Below are 24,393 nucleotides of genomic sequence, written 5' to 3'. Positions count from 1 at the left end.
GAAAGTAACCACATGGAAGAAATTGTGTATTTTTTGAAATATTGAAATAATATTAAACTAAAAAAAAGTCAGAGAATAAAAGAATCATAGAGTTTTAGAAGGACTCTCAGAGATCTTTTGGCTCAACCCAAACCCATTAAAAATTGCCATTCTAGCATACCCAACTAGTGGTAATCCATTTTTTGTTTCACAAGCTTCCACGGCAATTCATTCCACTTTTTCATAGCCCTAATTATCAGAAAGGCTCTCCTGACATAAAGTCAGGGTTGTACTGGTAAATTTTTAACAACTCGGAAGAAAAAAAAGTATACATGACACATTTTTAAGTTTAATCTGCATTTTAACATGTTCTCTGTCACTTTTTAAGTCTAGACAATCAAAAAACAGCCTATTCTTTGCTTTAAATGACCTTTTTTCCCTTTATCCCTTTCTGTTCTTCCAGTCCATCACCCCTGAACTGATCTCATTTTCTTCCCTTTATAGTCTTGACCATATAGTTGATTAGTTTAACTACACACTACTACTCTTTCCTCCTTATACTATCACCACTCTTGTCCACCTCTGCATTCCAGCTCTAATCTGTATGTTGCTGAATACTGCTGGAGGAAGCAATATAATTGTACAGATTGGGTCTACTACAAATCTGTGTTACCTAATTTCAGCTAGGCCTTCAATATTGCACAAGAATCACTTTATTCTTCTCTTACTCTCTATCACTCTTTCCAAAGTGGCTACTACAAACTTCTTCTTTTACAAACCTTCATCAATTCTTCCCTCTCAGCTGGGGCTCTTACCTACTTTGCTGAGAAAACAAAACCATCCATCGTGAGTTCCATCTTTCCCCTAAAGCCACACTTCAAAGAACCTATACCTTATCCTCCATTTTCTCCTTCTCTGATCCAGTCTTTAATAAAGGGATCACCCTTTCTTTGCCAAGGCCATTCTTCCTGTCTCATCCAGGAACTAGTTGCCTTGACAACAATCCCCTTTTTCTCATTTTCATTTTTTGAAAATAAGTTTTAATTGATGTGTTTTGTTTTTTTACATCATAATTTCTCCCAATAATCCTTCTCTTGGCCTTCCCATAAACCCATTCCATATTTTTAAAAGTATTTCTCAATGACAAAATAATAAAGTGGAGGGTTAATTAACATAAAGTGTCTAGTTATTAGGACTATATTTGCCTCATAAAAGCAATCTGGTAGGGTGCATTCTTTCTCAATTTTTGAAAATAATTTGTTTAGTATTGTACTAACTGTTCAGTAAAAGTTTGATAGAATTCTTTTGTGGACCAGGAGGTTTTTTTTTGTTTGTTTGTTTGTAGTTCCTTTACAGTCATAGTTCTATTTCTTTGTCCAAGATTGGATTATTTGATTTTCTTTTAGTTTCAATATTTTATATTTTTGATAGCGTTCTTTTCTTTCCTTTGTATTCTCAGTTTGTTAGCATATACCTATATATAGTAGGTTGTGATAGTTTTATTTCTTTTGGTTTTGCTGTGATTTCATCTTGTTCATTAGCTATTTTATTGATTTTATTTTCTGCCATCTTTTTAATTAGGTTAGCTAAAAGTTTATCCAATTTTATTAGTCTTTTCAAACAACCAGCTTTTAGTTTTATCATTTCTAGACTTTTCTTGGATTATAATTTCTCCTCTAATTTTTATTATCTCCTCTTTTGTGCTAATTTTAGATGTTTAGTTGTTGGTTTTCTAATTCTTTAAATTGCATATACACTCCATTAATCTTTTTTTTATTTTAATGGATGTTTGCAGGAATACTTATCCTCTAAAGATTGATTTTATTGCATCCTGGAAATTTTAGTATTATCATTATCATTTTCTTTCACATAATTACCACTTTTTTCTGTTGTTTTTTTTTTAAACCATTCATTACTGGATTTCATTTTTAAATCTAATTTTGGGTCTGTGTCTTTTGTTTGTATTTCCTAAAGTGATTACTGCTCTTGCTGCATTTGCAAAGCATATGTTTACTGCTTTTTTTAAATGTGTTTGCTTTATTTCTCTGCCCTAACATGTGATCAATTATTCCAAAAGTTTCATGTGGTGTTGAGAAAGAATCATATTCTTTAGCAGTCCCATTTACAAGATGTCACAAGGTTTTTAGTTTTAGATTCTCCAGTAATTTATTCAATCTTATATTTTCATTTTTGTTTATCATTCCAATAGACTTACCCAAAACTGAAAGACATTGAAGTACCCTATTACTCTTATGTTAACTATGTATTCTTGTAGTTTATTCATCTTTCCTTTCTGAATTTACAAGTTAAGACATTTGGAGCATATAACTGGTATTACTTTCCATTCCATGGCTCCTTGCAATATATGTTTCCTTGCTTAACCCTTTTTATACTGTGTTTGTTTTTGCTTTATCTGATAGCGTAATTGGAACTACTGCTTTTTTTCATTTCCTGATATATAGTAAAACTTTTCATTTTGATTCTCTATATGGCTTTGATTTTTAAGGAACAGACTGTGGGGTTTTGTTTTCTTATCTAATCTGTCACGCTTTCATTTTATTGTATTATTTCATCCATTCACATATAAAATAATGAGTTAGGTTTATATTTTCCTCCATTTTTTCTAATACTTTTTTTCCTCAAATTAGGATGTTTTTCTCCATTTTCCTCTGAAAAAAACAGTACTTTGTGTCTTCAGTTATTTTAGGCTAATCTAAGGTATCCAAATGCCAAATGGTTCTCTTCCTCTCACTTTCAAGTGCCACCTCTCCTTTTTTATCTCTTCCTTTAGCCTAGTTTTTCTTTTAAATTCTTCCCTTCTATTTTCCTTCTCAGGTCGACATTTCATCTCCTCCCATCAACTTGTTTTGGTTGTTAGTTTGTTTGTTTTTTTTAATTTCAGTTTCTGAACCTTTTCCTGAAAAGATTTCTTTCTCTCATTCTTGTCATTATTTTGCTTCCCTTCTTTACTTTTTTAGACTTTCATTCTTTGATTCATGGCCCTTATATTTATTCCTTCTTTCATTTCTGAATTACTTATGGAATTAAAACTTCTAAGGTACCTGATTCTTCAAAATAGTTTTTATGTTACTGATTGGCAAATCTTGTTCTACGGCTCCAATTTTCTTACTCGTGAGAAACACCAGTTCCTGCAGATAATAGGACATTGGCCCATGGAAAGAATTTTCCTGTCTTTGATCATGCAGTTTATTATTAACCTTTGCCCTCCATTTAGTAATTTTCCCCCCATTTGCCATGAAGTCTCTTCCTTGTGTTCACAGTCTCCTACTCTTTTGACTATCAGTAGTCTCCAAGGATTCTAATTCCCCTTCTCTTGAGGCAGGATGACTGGTTTCTCTAAGTACCAAATCCCTGCAGATTCCCCTATGGCAGCATTCATCAGTGGTACTCTCCCCACACTAGTAGATTAAGATTTTCCCCTTTTCTTTTCCTCCTTTCACTTCCTCAGACATTTTTCTGTAGGTTCTCTTTTTTCCTGAGAGATTAAAGGAGTTATTTTGACTTAGAATAAATCATATATTCTCTTCTACCTTCTCTCCCTCCCTTCCCCTTTTTGAGTCTCACAAAAACACCCATAGGTAAGGTGATTTGAGTATAGTCCATGATGTTTCAAACACACTTCTCCCCCATAACTTCTATTTACTTTCTGTTCTTATCTACTTGTATACTTTTAGCAAGAATTTTCTCAATGGTCTCTCTATTATTTTCTTACTGTTGTCCTTGGTTGCTGTATTTGTTTACTCATTTTGTATTTCTGTTGTCTGGAGTATCTGAAGAACAAATAATTTACCAGGTCTGGTTTTCCAGAAATGTATTGATTGCTTCTTTTTCATCGAACATCCATGTTTCTTTATTAATGACTTGGGTTGCATATCAAGCTACTTTACTCTTTGAACACCTTATTTTATTCCCTCTGATGATTTCTGGTACGTAAAGACTAGTCTTGTGTTATTTAACCACTGTATTTTGGAGTCTGCAACATAGGATTTTTTTTTTCTGAAGATAATCTGTTGATTCTTTCTTTCAAATGGTACTTTGTTTTCTATGTTCAGAAGTTCTGGGCAGTGTTCTCATATTATTTCTTGTATTATGGTGTTCAGGTTTTTTGACTTGTCTTTTTTTTCTGGTGGACCCTTAAGTTGTTTTTACTTATCCTGTCTTCATGGTTAATGTTTTGCTTGTATGAATATTATGTTTTCTTCCAACATTATTGCTCTTTGCTTCTCTTCTTCCTGTCTCTTACTTCCATGTATCTGAATTCCCAAGCAGTTATACTCTCTTTTGTTTCTTTGGCAAGACTTGCCCCTACAAATTCAAGTTTTCTACCCTGCTAATTACTTCTGCTGTGAAGGCCTTAAATTCTGTTTTCAAAATTCTTATTTCTCTTTTAAACCATTCAGGAACATTCTACTCTAGTTTTATGTTCTCTCAAATTCTATAAGGTTCCTCTACCTGATCAGGTATGTCCTTTGTCTTATGATACTTATTGATAGATACCTAGATTCTTTTAGCTGACCTGGAGGACTTATTTTCTTCTATGATTGATAACTTACCTGTAGATTTATCTGCTTATTCCCAAGGTTTTTAATTGAGTTTTCTTCTACCTGAGATCTCTGATCATTTTAGTTGGGTCTTCTCCTTATTTTCCCTATTGCTCATTTTCTGACTCCTTGCCCTTTTAGTTTCCCTGGGCAGATGGGTCCCAAAGCTTCTTTTCACACCGGGCAATTCACATTTCTGTGGCCTTAGTCTCTTTCCCAAGTGACTTCTCAGGAGACAAAACTGGACCCAGTTGAATACTATGCATTTTCCCTCAGTGTATGGAGGGCTGTGCACAGTTCCCTCTGTATCCTTCTATGACTGAACTCTGTTGTGACACAGAGCACTACCCCACTGCTGTCCCAGTTAGAGCGAGCTTTTGCCTTTTGGTTTTTCCTGATCAAGTTAGGAAATGTTAGAGTTATGTTCTGTTTCAAGTCTGTGGGTCTATTTGTGCAGCCCTGCTCTCAAGGAAGGCAATAAGGTGCCAAATGAGCAAGTTAGGGATTAAGGATTAGTCTTCTCTGCTGGTAGTTTATTGAGTTGTTACCTAGTTAGGATTCTTGGTGTCCTCAACAGTAGAGACAGCTGAAAATGCCTTATCTCTTGCATAAGTTTACATTTTGAAGAGGTTTAAGAGGTTGTAAGGATTAGAGAGAACGTTTAGACCTCTATCTTGTTGGCCACACTCCTTGGAAGTCTTTCGCACATTGTCAAATCTTTTTATCTACTGACTCTTTCCATGCTGCCAACAAAGATGCCCAAGTTCTCCTTCACCTATAAAATATAAATCTTCACTTGATTCTATCATCCCCTCAAGCTATTATCCTGTGCTCTCCTTTCAGAGTCAAACTCTGAATACCACCTACCCTTATTGCCTTCCTCCCTGACTTCCTACTCACTTAACTCCTTGCAATCTTGCTACTCAACGGAAACTGCCCTCTTCAGATCACTAACTTTATTTTAACAGCTAAATCTGATGGTCTTTTCCCATATTTCATTCTTCCTGATCTCTCTTAAACAACTTACAATGTTGTCAGCTATACCTTTTTCCTGGATAATCATTCAATTCCCTCTACCCCTTGAGCACCCCTCCACTTGGTATGGGCATCCCAAATGCTATATTGTCCTGGCACCTCTTCTTTCCACACTCTCACTCTTGGTGAGGTTCATTTATTATCTGTACGAACATAACTCCTAAATCCATATAGCCAGCCTCCCATTACTCAACTCAATATATCTAAAATAGAATTTCTTTTCCCTTAAAATACATCCCTCCTTAAAACTTTCCCACTATTCTTGCCCCTGGAACGAAATACAAATGCCTCAACCTGGCCTTCCATAATCCAGCCTACGATCAAACCGGACTACCTGTTATTACCTAATCCTCCCTCCCTCTAGTTTTGCATGTTCTATTACCTGTATTTGGAATTTGCTCCCTCCATACCTCCTTCTTAGAATCCTTTGCTTCCTTCAAGTATCAGCTCATGTATCACCTCCTAGACAAAACCTTGCCTTATGCTACAATTCTTAGCATTCTCTCCTTCCTCGATTTACCTTGTCTTAGACTTATCTTTGTACATATTATATCTCACCACCATCCATAGAATGTAATATGAGCCCCTGGAAGACAATGACTTCCATTTTTGTCATTATATCCTTGGCACTTAGCACATTATCTTGTCTATAGCAAATACTTAATAAAAGTTGGGTTTTTTTAATTGTTGTTACTGAACATCTTAGTTTCACAATCTATAAAGTGATATACATTGTCTTCACTGAGCCTCATAAAGATTCTGTGAGATATGCAAGGTCAATATTATTATCCTTATAGTAGATATGAGAAAGCACATTTAAAGAGATTAAGTGACTAGGTCATGCTAGGAAGTGGCTGGGATAAGGACAAAACACTTTACATATTCCTACAATAACTTCATTTTTTTTTCTGTGTGGAAAGAATGTTGGATTTGGAGTTAGAGAACCTGGGTTTAAATCTCAGCTCAGTAATTTCATAGCTTTGTGCTCCGGGGCAGGCACTTAACTTCTTTGGGCCCAAACTCCTCTTCCGTAAAATGTGGGGGTTAGACAAGATTGTCTCTAAAGTTCCTTTTCTGTGTCTATATAGCCATTACTTGGTCCTATGACACATTATTTCTTCAAAGATAATTTATTTCAAACCCCACCCCCGATCCTCCAGGAAAGCTCCAAAGTCATTCTATGAAGCAATCTTTTCACACTGAGTCATAGCTGCCTTAATTACTTACTAGCACTAGCATTCACTATTGGAAAAAAAAAACACCACCAAATTTTCATATCAAAACCATTTATCCACATCCTTTTACTTGCTTGGCTGTGGGAGCCTTAAAAAAAAAATCTGCCCTTTAATTCTGACAATGGAAAACCTCGAATAGTTTCAATAAGAGACTGAAATCCATAAAGTCCAGCCAAAATTTCCCTTTCTACTGCTACTTTATAATCTCTATATCAGCATGCAGAAATGATTAGTACACAGTCTCTTTTCAAGTCTTACAATTTTCACATTTTCAATAGAGGGGTGCATGAGCTTCCTATTCAGTTGTCAAGCATTTAGATAACAAAAATTTTCTCTCCTTTTGATTTTTTTTGGTCATTATGTGGTCTTGAAATAACTCAGCAGCAATTTTACCCATGCTGTGTTTTTCAGTCTCTTTTAGAGTCAGGAACAAAAATAAGCCCTTGGTTGAAAAAGGCAGTGTATGAAGGAAAAAACCCAAAGTTTAAAACTAGTAAGAAAATTATTTTCTAAAATCACCCTAGTAGAAAGAGATAAAGCAATAATTAAATATGTATATGCCTCCCCAAATGTTCTTTATCTTCAAATAGCTTTAACTTTGTTTGTTTTTTCCTTTTCTAGACTTCCTATTCTATAGCTACCATGTGTATTTTCTTTTCAGTGCAAAGAATCATAGGGCAAAAACTGCAAGGTCATTTAACTCATTCTCGTTCCACTAGCTAACATACCTAATTCCAGAGGGATAACTATATTTACAATCTCAAATGAAGATACTTTGCACAGTGATCTAAACTAATGTCTATAGATCTTCAAATTGTATGTCAAATCTAATTTGCTTCTTGTGATTTCTGTCTTTTCTAATATTTTATCACCAATTTCTCTTCTCAGACATTTAATATAGACATTTGTTTATCATGCTACTCCATTTCTCCTACACAAGATTAGTACCAAAAATTCTTAATGCTAAAAGCTTAGAAAAAGGCTGTCTCTTCAGGTTATTTTTACCTTTCTTATCAGATAATGACAACTCTGTAAACAATTTTCTTTCCCTTTTTGCCTCAGCTTTCTGTAATTTCAAAGTTCAATTTATTGTTTATAGTAACTACTCATGCCAGGTACTCTCTATATATAGCTATTTCTTTGCTTCTTTTAATTTCTATTATTTCAATGTTATTTTCAATTGTCCTCTAATATGTATCACATAAAGCAAAATAATCTCATGTTTCTATAATTTTAAAAATTTTATACATTTTATATAGTTGTACATTGTACATAAACTAAAATCCTTCTTAAAGAAAAATATGGAATCTACCTAATATTATTCTTCAAATAAAGACCTCCTTCTATCCCAAGACTGAAAATTACTTGGAGGTAAGAATTTCATCATTTTTTTCATCTCTGTATCCTTTATGCTTACAGTAGTACTTTGCACATAGCACATATTAAATACAAGTTTGATGAACTGAATATATCTGAAGACCATTTTAAGTTCCCTTCTGCAGCTGCTCTCCAACCATCTTCAAGCCATGCCTGCTAGCCTCTTCCTAGTTCACACTGGGACTCAGTCTTCTTGACTGGTGAGAGTTTAGCCTGCCCCAACCCACCAAGCTGCCATTTGATCACATGAATCCAATTCCAACCCCACCTCCCATTTTTGCCTCCCTCTAGCTCTAGGAAAAGTAATCCAATCAACATCTATTCTAGGAAAGATCAATAAATTGCCACATGGTTCCATTCACTGTCCCTGGGATTTACCAGTCCAAAATCCTCTACAACTTTATGTGCTGTCTTTCCCTACTAGAATGTTAGCTCTTCGAGGACAAATCCTGTCTTTCTTTTTGTGTTTGCATCCCTATTACTTGGCACAAAGCCGGGCAGACAGTAAATGCTTAATAAAAAAGGTCTCTTCATTCACCTATTTTCAATTTAGCAATTACCATATTCTCTTTCATACAGTTATCCAGCCCACTCTTATTTGCTCTCTATGTATCCCAGACCTGGAATACTCTCTTTCCTTGCCAGAGCCCCACAGAAATCCTCTCTTTTTAAGATGCAGCACCAGAACCACTTACTTGGTGAATCCTTGCCTGAGGCTCTCAGCAACTCTGCTGGCTCTCAATTGCACACGTACTTAACTACTTTGTGTTTATTTGTATTTATTTTGAATATTTTATTTTGTATATAATATGTGTACTTGTCAACTCTTCTGTAAGAATCTAAGCATCTTAAAAATGAGAAGATGTTTCTTTTGTTTGTTGGTATTGGAGCACCTTGTATGATAATTCCTAGGACTTAATGAATGCCTGCTGACTGATTTCCCAAAAGATTAAAACTTCATGAGAAGAGAGACATTTTACATTTTTACATACTTATATACTGCACTAGACTTAGGCTCAAATCCCACCTCAGACATTTACTAGCAGTAACCTCTCTAGGTCTCATTTTCTTTATCTGCAAAATGAGGGGACTGGCATCACTGGCCTCTAAGGTTCCTTCCAGCTCAAAATCTATGACCTAATTTTTTAAGACAGTTGTTCTTCATCAACTATATTTCTGAACAATGACCAAAAATGCTATGGCTTTCTGAACTGTCCTGAAATTTTCTTATCTATGTATCTATCTATTATCTATCTTATCTACAAATATAGGGAACAAAATTATATTCAGAATACATAACAATGAAACATCTTGCAGTCAAAGGCTAAAACTCCAAATTTGTAATTTTCCATTTAATGTGAAATATAAATTTATTAATTAGAAATTTTATAATGGAATTAATGGATATAAATTCCTTTCTGAATTAAAATAAATACTTGAACATAATTCTATGTGGGTCAATATAAATTACAGAAAGTAACCATATAACCAACATATTTGCATATTAGTGAAATAGTACGTCATATTATTCTCCCAACAGATCTTCCAGGCACTAATTATTATAATATATAGATGAGGAAGCTAGGAGACAAAGGCACAAGAACTTAACTTAAAGTTACACATTAATCCAGTGACAAAACTGAGCCTGAATTAGATCTCTTAAACTCTAGGGACACCATAAACTGACTCTTACTAACGGCTATTAAGGGGTCCCCCGAACTTGTCTTTTTGAGTTGCCATATTTTCCAGAAAAACTGGACCCAGAGCATGCAGGAGGCCCTGACTGTGTCAAAGACAAAGTTCTCCCTGAACTGTTGTGATTTGTTGTTGCACCCCAAGCTGGACTCCCTGTGTGTCCTTGGAAGGCAAGACAGGCACCAACCAATCTGTGCCAGGCTGGGATAGTGCTTGTGCAGCTAGGGTCCTTGGCAAATAAGGTGACTCTCCTATCTTCATAGTCCAGCAGTTCCCAAGAGAAAAGAATGTGGCTTTTGCCATCATTTTGCTCCTCCCAGGGAGAAGTGGTCTTGTCGTTTTTTCCCACCTTTGTCACACCCTGCCCCGTCTCATGTCATGCCCCTTCCTGGTATCCCCTCCTCCCCTTGTCCTGCTATTATAAAAATGTAAACTTCTGCAAGAACTGGGAACCCTTTGGGTTCCACATGCACGTTCGTTTCTCTGGTAAGTCTCGTCATGTTGTGATTGCCTGTTGACTCTCTATGATTCACATTTCTTTCTACAATAGGTACGATGAATAGGTACAATTTAAAAAGACAGCAAAAGTAATGAGTAAATGGATACTATATGTATATTGGTCAAATATAAAACTAAGTGCTCTAAATCTGCATTTTTCTCTTGAAAACAATGTTAAGCTTGTCATTACTTCATTTCATGCTCAAAATGTTGAGCTCATCATTACTCATCATTCGTTTCATAAAAATTATTTTTTTTTTACAAATTAATAACAAATAATTTCATAGATAGCAAGATAGGAAACCTCTATTACTTAGTGTCTGACACCAGAAAAAACACTTTATCTCTGGGCCTCAATTTCCTCAGCTATAAAATGAAGAAGTTGACTAGATGATTTCCTGTCTAATCTAAATCCTATAGTAATAATTTAGAGATTTGAAAAAAAAAGCTAAAGCTTTAAGAGGTTAATTAATGATTACATAATTAGCAAATGTTGGGAGTAGGATTTGAAATCATGTCTCTCTTGTGCCCAGCAGTCTTTACATCACACTGTATAGGAGTTAATATTGGGGCAGGGCACAAATTATTACTAAATATTGCTAAAAATATATGTAAGTTGTGAATTCACAAAAAAAGCTATTCTAATAAATGATCATAAAGTCTACTTTTCTGAATTGATTTTACAATTTTTAAAGGAGTCATTTAGCAGCTATAACTGGGATATACTAACCTGGATTTCCTCCCAAATGTCTTCATCCAATACAGTAGCTGCTGTATGATGCTGCAATGGGACTATCAAGCAATGCCCTTCAGTAAGTGACTGACAATTGGGCAAGCATAAGTAAACCTAGAGAGAGAAAAAAATCACGTTATAACAATTAAATGTTACTATGATTTATTTTCATTTTTAAATTGACATCTTTTGATTTTATATTATATTTAATTCAAAATATATCCCTCTCTCCAACTCCCTTACCCAAAGGGAGTACTACTTAGTCACTTCCCAATCATCGTGCATCTACTTTTGTTTCTAGTTCTTTGCTACCATACAAAGTTTTCCAGTGAATACTTTGGTGTATATGAGACCTGCCTGTCTTTTACCTTTTTGAAGTACATGCCAACAAAGAGATACCTGGGTTAAAGCATATAGAATTTTAGTCACTTTTTAAGCACAATTCCAAATGCAATTTATCTTCAAATGCTGAAGTACTGGATTCAACTGGGAGAAAAAATGTCAAAGTGATCTTCGTGTCAGTCAAGTATTACTATCTACTGTATCAACTAGGCTACCAGTGCAGTAAGGAAATGCTATTATTATTACTCTTACCTGATTCTCTAACAAACTTTACATAGCAGCTGTTCCAAATCTCTTCTCAAGCCTCCCACACCACTTCCTAGAGACAATTCACTCTGAACTCCTTCTTCTACATTGCTCTATAACATTTCAAAATTCCTTGCCATCACCCTCCATGTTCTCCTCCTTTATTCCGGTCTCTTAAGGAAGAGATGGCCTGTCTGCTCCACGTGAATAATCCCTCTAATTGCACAAACTATTCCATCCCTTCTCAATCTTTCTGCTCTATGATTTTGTGATACTGCTCCTCTTTCAATTCTCCTGTAACCTGTTTGACTGTTTCTTCTCATTTCTGGATCATTATTCATATCCACCTCCTAATGGTAGGTGTACCTAAACCATTGCCCTAGGACCTTTTCTCTTGTTACCCTTTTTATGGCCCCTTCAGCTCACATAAGGCAGCTCGGTGGCACAGCAGAGTGCCAGGCCCAGAGTCACAAAGACTCATCTTCATGAGTTCAAATCTGGCCTCAGAAACTTACTAGCTGTGTGACCCTGACCAAGTCTCTTCACCCTGTTTGTCTCAGCTTCCTCATCTGTAAAATGAGCTGGAGAAGGAGATGGCAAATCACTCTAGTATCTTTGCAAGCAAACCCCAAACAGGGTCACAGAGTCAGACAAGACTAAAACAACTGAACAACAGCTCTAATGGGTTCGATTACCACAACCAAAGATACAATCAAAATATATATAATCTACATATCCAGCATTAGTTCTGCTTCCAAATTCTAACTGTACATAACATAGGCATAATTGCCATTTCAAAGTGGATGACCTGTATCTCAAAGACATTTTTATAAGAGAAATCATTGCCTTTCCCACAAAATCCACATTTCTTCCTAACTTCTCTATTTCTGTTGAAGAAATGGAATAAAATACAAAACTATGAAACATCAAAAAAATCTTTTTTCCTGACTCAGCAAGTTTTCTGTTTTCATACCTTAACACCTATTGCAACAATAAGGTGTTTGGGAAGCTGAGAACTGTCAAAACAATATGGACACTTCTCCATTTGTGCAGCAAGCTTCTGATGCTCTGAGATTGCTTTTTTCTTCTGTTTCTCCTCATCACCACCTAAACATTCCTTCTTGGCTGCTTTTGAGACAAACATGTCATCCAAACTGTAATATTCTTTATCAGTTTTTTCAGTAAGCTGAAAACACAGAAAAAATTGTGTTAATGTACGAGTAAAAAAATATAGTCATGTTTGAAATTTTATTGTATTCTAACAGAGAATTTATAGCTGAAAAACAGTGATTCCATGTGGGTGAATTCAAAAAGAAAATATTGGCAATCAACTACAAATATGTAAGAGCTCAGATCACAGGGAGCTTCAAAATGTCCCCTCAAAATACTATAGAAGTAAGAAGGATTAAAAATATATAATTAAATAAATTTTTATGAACATGTACTGCCTATGCCAGCATTTCAAATTTGCATTTTAAACAAATCTTTTCCCCAAATTGGAACAGATAACCCCCCTCCCCCATACAGACACACAGACACACAGACACACACAGACACATACTGAATACATTCCCTGGCCTAACAGTGATAGTTGTTAAATAATGGAATGACATTAAAATTATAAAATTCTCCTTTTTCTTCATGAATGGATGTATGAGGGATGGAGCAGAAGTGATAGAGGGAATAGAGAGACAGAAAAAAGCTTTAAACAATAACATTGTCTTTCTGGGACACTCGTGCCTAAAAGTGAACTAGCTGTCTATTTTTCAAGGTCTTGTCTCCATTTATATAATACTATAAAAAAATTATTATGCGCTCTAGAGTTCCAAGATGAAATAAATGTAATTGAGTTGTCAGACTATTTTCACTTTGAGAATATTTAGTTGAAAAACAATTAGTAATCATATTACAAAAACCATTTTTAAAAACTGAGAAGGAAAAGCATGCTACCAGAATCCTTTTATGAGATAAATACCAGGACAAAACACATAAGGAAAACTATAGACCAGTATTACCAACAAATATCAATTCAAAAATTTTCAACACAATTCGGTCAGACTACTGTAATTTCTCCAAGAAATCATTCATTTTGACCAAGCTGCATTTATAATAGGAATGCAATGGTTTAAAGGGAAAAAAATCAACATAATTAATAATATTAAAAACAAAAATATACAAAACCATATGACTATCTAAAGAAATGCAGAAAAAGCCTTTGACAAAAGACAACACTCATTTATGCTAAAAATTCTATAAAGTATAGGCACAGAGGAATCCTTTTTAATATCATAAAAAGTATCTAACAGAAATCAAAAACATGCATCATATGCAATGGAAACACATTAGAAACTTTTACAACAAATATGAGAGTAAATCAAGTATGTTCATTCTCCATACTATTATCTGATATAGCTTAGGAAATGCTAGAAACAGCAAGACAAAAGAGAGAAAACAAAGGCATAATGACAGGTAAAGAAGGGATAAAACTAATCCTATTTCCTGATGATAGGATGGCATAATTGGAAAATCCTAGGGAATCAGCAAAGATACTAACTGAGACTATAACCTCAGCAAAATTGCAGGCTACACAATAAACCCTCAAAAATCAACTGCATTTCTATATAATAATAACAGAATCCAAGAGGTAATAAGAGAAAAGGAAACACCATTCCAAATAACTACAAAATACATAAAGCATTTGGAGAACAGTATTAATAATAGTTAACATTCATATGGTGCTTGCTATGTTCTAGGCACATTACAATCATTATTTCATTTGATCCTTATAAAAATCAGGTGAGGTAGGTGCTATTATCCCTATTTTATAAATGAAACTGAGGCAGATAAAGGTTAAGTGACCTGCCCATCTAGCTGAATCAATCTACCAAAAGATATGTATAGATTCAATTACAAAGTGTTGCTTAAAGAAATAAAGAACAACTTACATAGCTGAAGGAATATTTAGTGCTCAATATGATATAAAATGACATTACTGCCAAGGTTGATTTATACTTTTAATGATAATACAATTTAATTATTAAGGGGATGCCTTATAAAACTTGAGAAAATAGTAACAAAATACATCTGGAAAAACAAAATATCTTGAATATCAAGGAAAATGATAATAAGAGGTAGTAACTAAGGGAGAATAGCTGTACTTCTAGGCCTCAAACTATATTTTAAAGTAGCAATCATCAATACCATCTGGTACGGGTTGAAAAATGGAGAAGTAGGGGCAGCTAGGTGGCGCAGTGAGTAGAGCACTGGCCCTGAAGTCAGGAAGACCTGAGTTCAAATCTGACCTCAGACACTTGACGTATTTACTGGCTGTGTGACCTTGGGCAAGTCACTTAACCCCAATTCCCTTGCCTCTCCCCTCCAAAAAATAAATACATAAATAACAATTAAAAAGAAGAAAGAAAAATGGAGAAGTAGACCAATGAAACAGATTAGACAAGGTAAAATTAGAAAATATGGAATTCAATAACCCAGCGCTGAATAAAACAGGAAATATAAATTGCCTAGGAAAGAACTACCTACTATTTGATATTTTTTTAATTGCTGGAAAAAATGGAAAGCAATCTGGCAGAAATTAGGCTTACCATAGACCAACACCTTACATCATCCTTATACTACATTCCAAAACACATTCTAAATGGATATGTAACTCTAATATTAAAAGCCATACCATTAAAAAAAAAAGAAGAGAAGCAGATTATACACATCTCGTAGTTATGCGTAGGAGATGAATTTTTAACCAAAAATGAAACAGAGGCAACTACAAAAGATAAAACAAATAATTTTGTTTATATGAATCAGAAAAGCTTCTGCACAGACAAAACTAATGCCACCTGGGATAATAAGGGAAATGGTCAATTGTGAAATAAAATTTATATCAAATTTCTCTGGTGAGGGTTTACTATCCAAAAAATATAAACAATTAATAAATAAATGTAATACCAAAAGTTATTCCCCAATTGGTAAGTGGTGAAAGGATATGGATAAATAGTTCTCAAAAAATGGCAAAATATTTACAACGACATTAAAGAATACTCCAAATCACTAATAATAAGAGAAATGCAAATCAAAACAACCCTGAGGCTTCACCTCATACTCTGCAAATTGAAAAACATGACAAAAATGCCAATAATCAATGTTGGAAGGGTTGTAGCATTGATGCATTGTTGATGGAGCTGTGAAATGAAGTAATCATTTTGGAAAGGAATTTAGAAGTATGCAAAGTAAGTGTCTAAAATGTCCATATCTGCTAAAATGGAGAGTTCATTACTGGGCTTATACCCCAAGGAAGCCTGTGATAAGAAGAAAGTCCCCACACACAACAAATATTTATAGTAATACTTTTTGTGATAGAAAAAAAGATTAGAAACAAATTAGGTGCCTACATATTGGGGAATGACAAAACAAAGTATATGATGTAATATAATATTACTGTGCCATAGGAAACGATGCATGAGATGACTACAGAGAAGAATGGAAAGATACGTATGAATTGAGGCAGAGTGAATTAAGTAGAGCCAAGAAAACAAAATATATAATGAGACAACAATGTAAATGTAATGAACCACCTCGTACAAAAAAAAAACAAACAAAAAAAAAACAAAGTTGCAAAATTATAAAGAACAAGCATGACTTGAAAGAAAAGATATGACAGGCCATCCCCAAGACACTCCTTTGAGGAGGTGGGATGTTCACGTGTACATTGTACACGTTTTGTTCTAACTTTTCCAATGTGTTGATCAATTAGGCTGAACCTTTCTACTTCTTTTTCCTTTACATTTTTTTTTTGGTCTTAAAAATACTATTTGCATTTTGGAATTGTTACACTGGGAAGAATTCTAGTGAATTCTAGCGAAAACCTATATGGTGTAAAAACAAAATCCATCAATAAAAAAGAAAGTGAATACATCAGCATATAGTTGTTGTTCAGTCATTTTTCTGTCATGTCTGATTCTTCATGACCCCATTTAGAGGTTTTTTGGCAAAGACTCTGGGGTGGTTTGCCTCTTCCTTCTCCAGCTGATTTTACATATGAGGAAACTGAGGCAAATGTGGTTAAATGACTTGTCCAGGGTCACACAGCTAGTTAAGTGTCAGGCCAGATTTGAACTCAGAAAGATGAGTCTTCCTGACTCCAGGCTCAGCACTTTATCTATGGCACCATCTAGTTGCACTCTATCAGCATATAATCATATGCCAAAAATAAAAGATTTCTCAAATGGATTCAAACTGCTTAGACACCCATTTATGTGTATAACTTATTTTAATTCTTAGAGCAATGGTTCACCTTTCCATTTCCATAATATAAGGCCAACTTGTTTGATATCATCTTTTTTTTTTTTTCAGGGAGGAAGGCAGGGCAATTGGGGTTAAGTGACTTGCCCAAGGTCACACAGCTACTGCGTATGTCAAGTGTCTGAAGCTGGATTTGAACTCAGGTCCTCCTGACTCCAGGGCCAGTGCTCTACTCTTTGTGCCACCTAGCTGCCCCTGATACCATCTTAAAAACGGGAAAATCTACAGTTACTTAAATAAGTATGTACAAATGAAGGAATATCATTTCCCTCCTTATTATTACTCTATATTTCTCCATTTCAATGGGCAACATAACCATCCTCTCAGTCACTGAGGCTTTAAACTTCAGGCATCTTTGAACTCTTCCCTACTCCCACCCCTCAATCCAATCAGGTGTCTCAAGAAATCCAGTGCTTTCTACTCCCAGTCACCAAGATAGTTTTTATCCCCCATCATCTCCTGCTATCGGTAATGTAATAGCAACCTAACAGGTCCCTAAATTTCCACTTTCTTCCTCAAATCCAATCTATAAATTGCTACAGTTTAATCTTCCTCATGTCTAGATCTGATTTTGTTACTCCTTTGCTTAAAACACTTCAACGGCTCCCTACTGCCTACTAAAAAAAAGAAAAAAGGGAAGAGGACTTCATTAGACTGACTACAAAGGCTCTCTACAATCTGGATGCAACCTGACCTTCCAATATTATCAAACGCCTTTTCTCATCATGTACTTTAAATTCTAGCCAAAGTAGCCACTCCCATTCTTATTCTATTGGCCAGATTCATACACCTCTACCTCAGACAAGAGCCTGAGGTGCATGCACACACATGCACACACAAAGAGACATGCGCTCGCTCGCGCTCGCGCTCTCTCTCTCTCTCTCTCCCCCCCCCCACTCCCCCTTCTACCTCCTCCTGAAATATTCTTCTTTCAAAGCTAAATTCAGGTATCAACTTTCATTCTACCAGGTGAAAAAAAAATTTTCCCCCACCTTGGATTTCTCAGCTAATGATCATCATCAACAACAACAACGAATAACTTGGAATGCTTCGTCTTTGCAATTCCAACAGCTAGGAAGTGTCTGGCACACATTACAGTTATCTCTTCCACATCGCAACTTTCCCTATCCTGGTTTCAATATACCACAAGTTGGCATAAAAAATTAAATGGGAATTTGGGAGGAGTTTTGCAGAAGCCACAGGTGACACGCAAAGGCCAGCAGATGACACTGAGCCTATGGCCAAATACTTAATCCAAATTTTACAATAAGGTAATGTAAACACCTCATAAAAGAAAAAGAAAAAAATTCAGATTTCTTCTCTGGTACAAAGGAAGGGCCAAAATATTTTACACAGATTTTCCAGATCACAGGATCAACACAACCCTAACCCCTGAGATGTGGAAAGGATAACTATAGATGCTTAATATGTACTGATTGATAAAACAATTTGAGGTAGAGTCAGCGTCTTGCTTATTTTTGCATTTTCTCCAACACCTGACATTTTGTACATATTAAGTAATTAAATATTTGTGGAAATCTTTTGGTCAGGCTTATGCAGGCCATGCCACTATTACTTTGCCTCCATGACCTCATCTCAACATATATTTTCTTACCTAACTTTAAGAAAAGTGAAACACAATACATTTGGGAGATACTCTGTGACAACAATTGCTTTCTGCAACAATGCAAAATCTAATAGAAAAGGGTTCATCTCTTCAAGTAGCTTTTAATTAGGAAAAAAATCAAATCAAAAGTTTATATATTTCTCATGATTTCAGGATGCTGTCTTTATAAGTACAATTAGTAATTTTGATTACAAAGATTGATTTTGAATGATCCTGAGTGTAATACAAGATTGTGAAAGCTTCCCTATGAATAACTCAGGCAAGGTGATACTCAAATAGTACAAATTTAGTTAGGATGTGGACTTCACTAGGCCTAAGTTTCATTTTCCTGTAAATCATATGATTTTGGGGAAATCAGGTGATATTCCCCTCTCCCCCTCCCCTAGCCTACTTACAAACCGCCATCTTAACGTTAAAGTTTCCCTATAAGGTAATTCTGTAGTTTCTGTGCTGGTATTGGGTAAAACTTATTCCCAGTTAGATTGTGAGGCCACCTGTCCCCTCAAATGGGGACAGAGGTCCAGCCTCCGGTGTGGGATTTCTTAGAATTGTTTGTACAAGGATATATATCCCCTTGCTTGCCTTCTCCCCCTTGCCTCTGTTCACTACTATCTCCGCCCTGGTGGTGGGAGATGCCCAATTCTCGAGACTTGATCAAATAAAGCTTCTGTTTTTTTCCTACCTTGAGAAACCGAGACATCTCTGTTTTTTTTTTACTTGAGCCAGTAGTTTTTTGTCCCACACAACCCTAAAAACTCTAATAAAAAACTTTAATTTGTTTTTTACTGTAAAAACTTTAACATGCAATGCTATTAATGCTTTATATCTTTTCAATTTACACCTCCTCTATACCAGACTTAACAATAAAAACAGGAAGCTTTACGGTAGTAAAGATCTTCCAGGTATATGAAATCTTCCCATAACAATAAATGAAGCTGAAATTTTAAAAGACAGGTCATTTTTTATTGATTTCACTTATTTTAATTCAGAGAATAAGAAGTTATCCTCAAGCTATACATTTTAATCAAGTACCATTGTCATTAGTAGCATAAACTTATGACAGTCCTTGCATAGTATGTTATAGTGAGAAATGAACTCAATAAAAAGAAATTAAATTTACTTACCAACCAAAGCAAGATACAGTGCAATTGTTTATTTGAAAGGGTATGAAGTATCAACAGAAAGGCAATGACATAGTGCACAAAGAGCACACCTTAAAGTCAGGAAGACCTGGATTAAAGTCCTAACTGACAGATCCTAGCTATGCGAAAAAGGTTGTCACTTATCTTCTCAGGGCCCTAGGCATATCCCTAGGACTGCAGGTTAACCAAGCAGTACAATGTACACAAGTAGAAAGAATTTCCACAGGAACTCCCTTGGACCAAAATCAAAACCATGACTTATAAATGGGATAGAAAATCACTTATCTGATTTAATCTTAGAGGTGCAGAAGGCCAAAATACTGACCAGTCACCACCACTACAACTCTCCTTGTTAGGCAGAAATTTTACCCTCTTTATAAGGGTTTTCCCCCCCTTAGCCATTATGAAGCTTTGAGCCATATTGAAATGAAAAGTATTCCTAACAGGAGGTGCCACTGACAAACTGTACCCACTCCAAAATTTTATCTAGGGATGAACCTGCTCAGGATTAATAACAACTATCCTGTTAATAATGGTAAGGTCCAATTATAAGCAATGCAATATTCAATATATTGCATGCTGCAGGTATAAGTACATAATAATAAAAGTATGAAAAATAAGACACCTTAAAGCAAGAAGAAATTTGATCTCATAGAAATTTGGTAACATGAGACCCATACATAGAATATGGTTCTGGAAAGGTATCATATTCAAATGAAACAAGATAAATAAAAAGAGAAGGAGGTAGTGTAGACTTTTATAAGAAGATATATTCTCACGTAAGGAACTGCAGGAACCACAGGAAAGAATTATAGAAGAATGCATCTGGGTGAAGATGAATGAAGACAGAAATAGAAGTGGACATTTTCAATGGAATATTCCTACAGATCACATAAAGACATAGGTAACTTAAGAAACTGGGATGGGAAAGGCGGAATTCTGGCAAAGAGTGCTAGATTCAAAGAATGAAAAAGAAGTGATGGGGGACTTAACTATCCAGGAATCATCTCCTATACTTCTTTTTTCTCTCTCTCCTACAAAAGCACTGTATGAGTACCTAATTACAAAAGTACTAATATAATCACTGTGTTCCAGAGTTTTGATGTCTAAAAATTTGGTAGCTTTCAAAGAATAAATCTGAATTTAGTACATCTGCCTACTTACTAACAAACAGGTAAATCATTACCTGAACTGCACTCAATGAAGCTAATAAGGTCTTGATTTGACTAAGTAATAATTATTCATCTTTCAAAAGGTAGAAGACACAATAAGAATAAATTTTATTCTAGATGGGATTCTTAACAACAGGGAGCAAGTAGCTGGTTGCTGAAAACAATGTGAACATTTTGGGGACTGACCGAAGAGAAAACAATGGAGCACACAAATTCTAAACAATTAAGCTTGACTTTGATTGTTAGCAAAGTCCTACAATGCCTCACTAAAAGAACAATTAGTGAGTATCTAGCACAGGAAGTGATGATACAAAGAGACAATATGGCTTCATCAAGAACAAATGATGTCAGATTAACCTTACTTCAATTTCTGGTCAATCTTGGTAAGCTTACTGAGACCAGACACTACTTCATGTCTGTCTTTATAGCCACTGTACCTACCACTGGGCCTTGCATAAAGTAGCAGCTTTATAAATGCTGGTTTAATTCCATTCCCATCCCCCAACTCTCTAGCTTCCTTTTATGTTTCATCTTTCTTCATTAAACTGTAAGCTCCTTGAGGGCAGGGACTGTCTTTCTTTTTATTTGTATATCCAGCGCTTAGCACAGTGCCTGCCACATAGTAGATGCTTAATAAATGTTTACTTAATTCAATTCCTCAACACCTATTATTTAACCAAGTGAAGATCTAAAAAAGGCCCTATACTTCCTTGCTATCATTCCTATGTCACATCATCACCAAGTTTAAACTGAGATGAAATCTCAATCTATAACCCTATGAAACAGAAACTCTTAGATGACACACTTGGTCCTAAAAATTCATCTCATGCTAAATCATACAACTTCTGTCATCCTTAAAGATCAGCAGATATGCGAATATTCTCTGATTGGTATATTACAATTTTAACTACTGATGTAGCATGCCAAAGAAAATTAAGAAAAAAGTAGAACTCTACACTAAAATCTCACTTCAATGAAAACATGGTAATTGAGTTTCTTTGGCTACTGGATAATTTCAGTCACATATGTTGATTTTAAACTTATCATCATTTTGATAGGCAATTCTAGAAATGGGAATATGTTATTTGAAATCTATAGGCAGGCTTATATAAGAATGACTCACTTCTATACAAAGGATGTTTCTTTTCAGAAAGAATCCACACCAACTTGGCCCAGCAAAACTGATGTAACATAAAGATCAGAAAAGTACAAAATGTTCCTTCTACAAAGAATGGAAGTGGATTTACTGATCAGCATCCAGTGCAATACACAGTACAAGAATCTATGACCCACCAATGACCCAAATCTTCAAAAAGCTTTCTAATTAGACATTCCCACTGCATAGTGCTGCTTGCCCAGTAACTGGAAAATAACTATTAATACAATTGCCCTTGAAAAATGAGATACACCCATGCTCATGAAGATGCTTTATTTTATAATACATCATGAAGCATTCTAAGTTATGACCACCATTGTCCTGATTTCTTAATAAAGAACATGTGAATAGCATTATGCATTGGAGAGCATAGTTATTATATTCCCACTCTTCTCATAATACTTTAACAATTTAATAATAATCACTTTCTTACTCTACTCATAACCATTACAAGAAATACTCAAGCACTCATTTTTTGGATGAGATTAATGGAAGCACAAATTCATTAGGTTTCCCCACATGGGTTGAACTGGTTTAAACCAATTTAAATTTAAAATTAAAACCAACCAAATTAAATCAGTTTGGACTGTAACGAACCAGTTTAGACCACAATGAATTGGTAACAGGAAAGACTGACAAACAATAATAGAGTCCATAGTTAATAAAGAAAGTTGTATTCACCATCTCAGCAATCCAAAGGCTGCACAATCTGCAGGTAGTGGAAAGCATTTTAAGTTAATGACCTCTATTCAAACCCCAGCTCTTCCACTCACTACCTGTGTTGACCTTGGGCAAGTCACTTTAGTTCTGTGGACCTCAATTTCCTTATTTGTAAAATGAGAAAGTTCAACTAGCAGATTCCTAAAGCCTGATCCAGTTCAAAATCCCATGATCTTGTGAGAACGGACCATATTAAAGAGAGAAAAGAGATAGAAAACTAGATGGATGGTTATTTGAACATGCCCCTCCTTCCTCAGACTCTTGAAAGACATAATTCTAACAAACTCCTTCACCTTCTCGATATTTTATTTGCACACCACAGCACAGCTTTATCAAAGAAGGCATGTGGTAATGAATAGAGAATGGGTCTCAAAGCCAAAAGACCTGGGTTCAAATCTCACCTCTGATACATTCTAGGCATCTGACCAAATCCTTTAGCTTCTCAGTACTCGAGTTAACCCTCAGACGATAAAATGCTGAACTGTATTAGGAGAAGGAGTTTTCTCACCAAGGAGTGACCTATACCAGTCAAATCACAGGTCCATATATAAGGATATAAATAATGTTCCCAGCCATTTGCTTAGGTAATTTAAAATGAATTGTACCTAATTATATTATGATTATCAACAAAGAGAAAAGTTTATAAGCACCAAAGGAGAAATGAATTAATAATTTACCTATTTGTTAGCAAATACACAAATGTGTTAAATTCACATTTATTCTGGGGAAAGCTACCATATTTTTAGACACCAAAACTATGGAACACAACAATCTATATTAGTAGCTTTGCCGTTAGAAATGCATAGCCTTAGATAGAAGGTGCTATATAAATGAAAGGCATCATTTAGTGTTATTTGTAGACTTGCTGATTTCATATACTCTGTACACCATAGTGACCAAGATTTCCTATTATAAAATTCCATACTTACCAAAACAGAAAAATAAATGACAGCTGTAATCCAGTTCTTACAGGGGGACTTTTAAGTAATATGGGTGATTATGGGGAAGAAATATTCAAATGTTAAGGATATTCACAATTCCCAGGGAAATATATAAAGGGTAATTTTACCTGATCTTAAAACTTTAGTTTAAAAGAAAAAAGAACAGTTAATGAAATATTCAGGTTCTCCTCCAGATATCTGTAAGACTAGGTCAACATGTGAATGATTAATCTAGCTATCCCTAAAGAACTTTTCAACATTTAAGAATAGAACCCAGCCAAGAAATCCAACAAATACATACTAAAAGTCTCATGATTCTTTTTCCTTAATATTGCACCAAGGTTTTACTTTTCTTTGTAAAAAGTCAATTCAAAATGGAACCAAATCTAGACATTTTCTAAGATGATGGGTTTTTAACATGATTATTTCTTAATTGGACCTGTGATTTCATTCATAAAGGGAAATCTTAAAGGATAAAGTCCACCTTCAAAAAATGTTTTATTCAGAATATATTTTGAGAAATGGCAACAAAGAGCACTGTGATTGACATGAATACTGTATATAAACAGCTAAATTTAGTCAGTAGTTACTGCTTATTCAGTCCGACAATTCTTATATTA

At 35.0% G+C, this 24,393-nt stretch overlaps 1 protein-coding gene across 1 annotated transcript in view; it reads right to left on the bottom strand.

The window, feature by feature from the left end:
- CWF19L2 (CWF19 like cell cycle control factor 2) overlaps positions 1–24,393 on the bottom strand; it is a 134,213-nt gene that overhangs the window by 27,352 nt on the left and 82,468 nt on the right. The window contains exons 13-14 of the mRNA XM_036745740.1: positions 12,676–12,888; positions 11,112–11,228 (exon numbers count right to left, since the gene is read on the bottom strand). Coding sequence (XP_036601635.1) covers positions 11,112–11,228; positions 12,676–12,888 — 330 coding nt within the window. The remainder of the gene's footprint in view (positions 1–11,111; positions 11,229–12,675; positions 12,889–24,393) is intronic.

This window comes from Trichosurus vulpecula, chromosome 2 (assembly GCF_011100635.1).
Source record: "Trichosurus vulpecula isolate mTriVul1 chromosome 2, mTriVul1.pri, whole genome shotgun sequence".
Taxonomy (NCBI): Eukaryota; Metazoa; Chordata; class Mammalia; order Diprotodontia; family Phalangeridae; genus Trichosurus; species Trichosurus vulpecula.
Note: the sequence above shows the minus strand (reverse complement) of the source record. Positions and strands in the feature narration are given on the sequence as shown.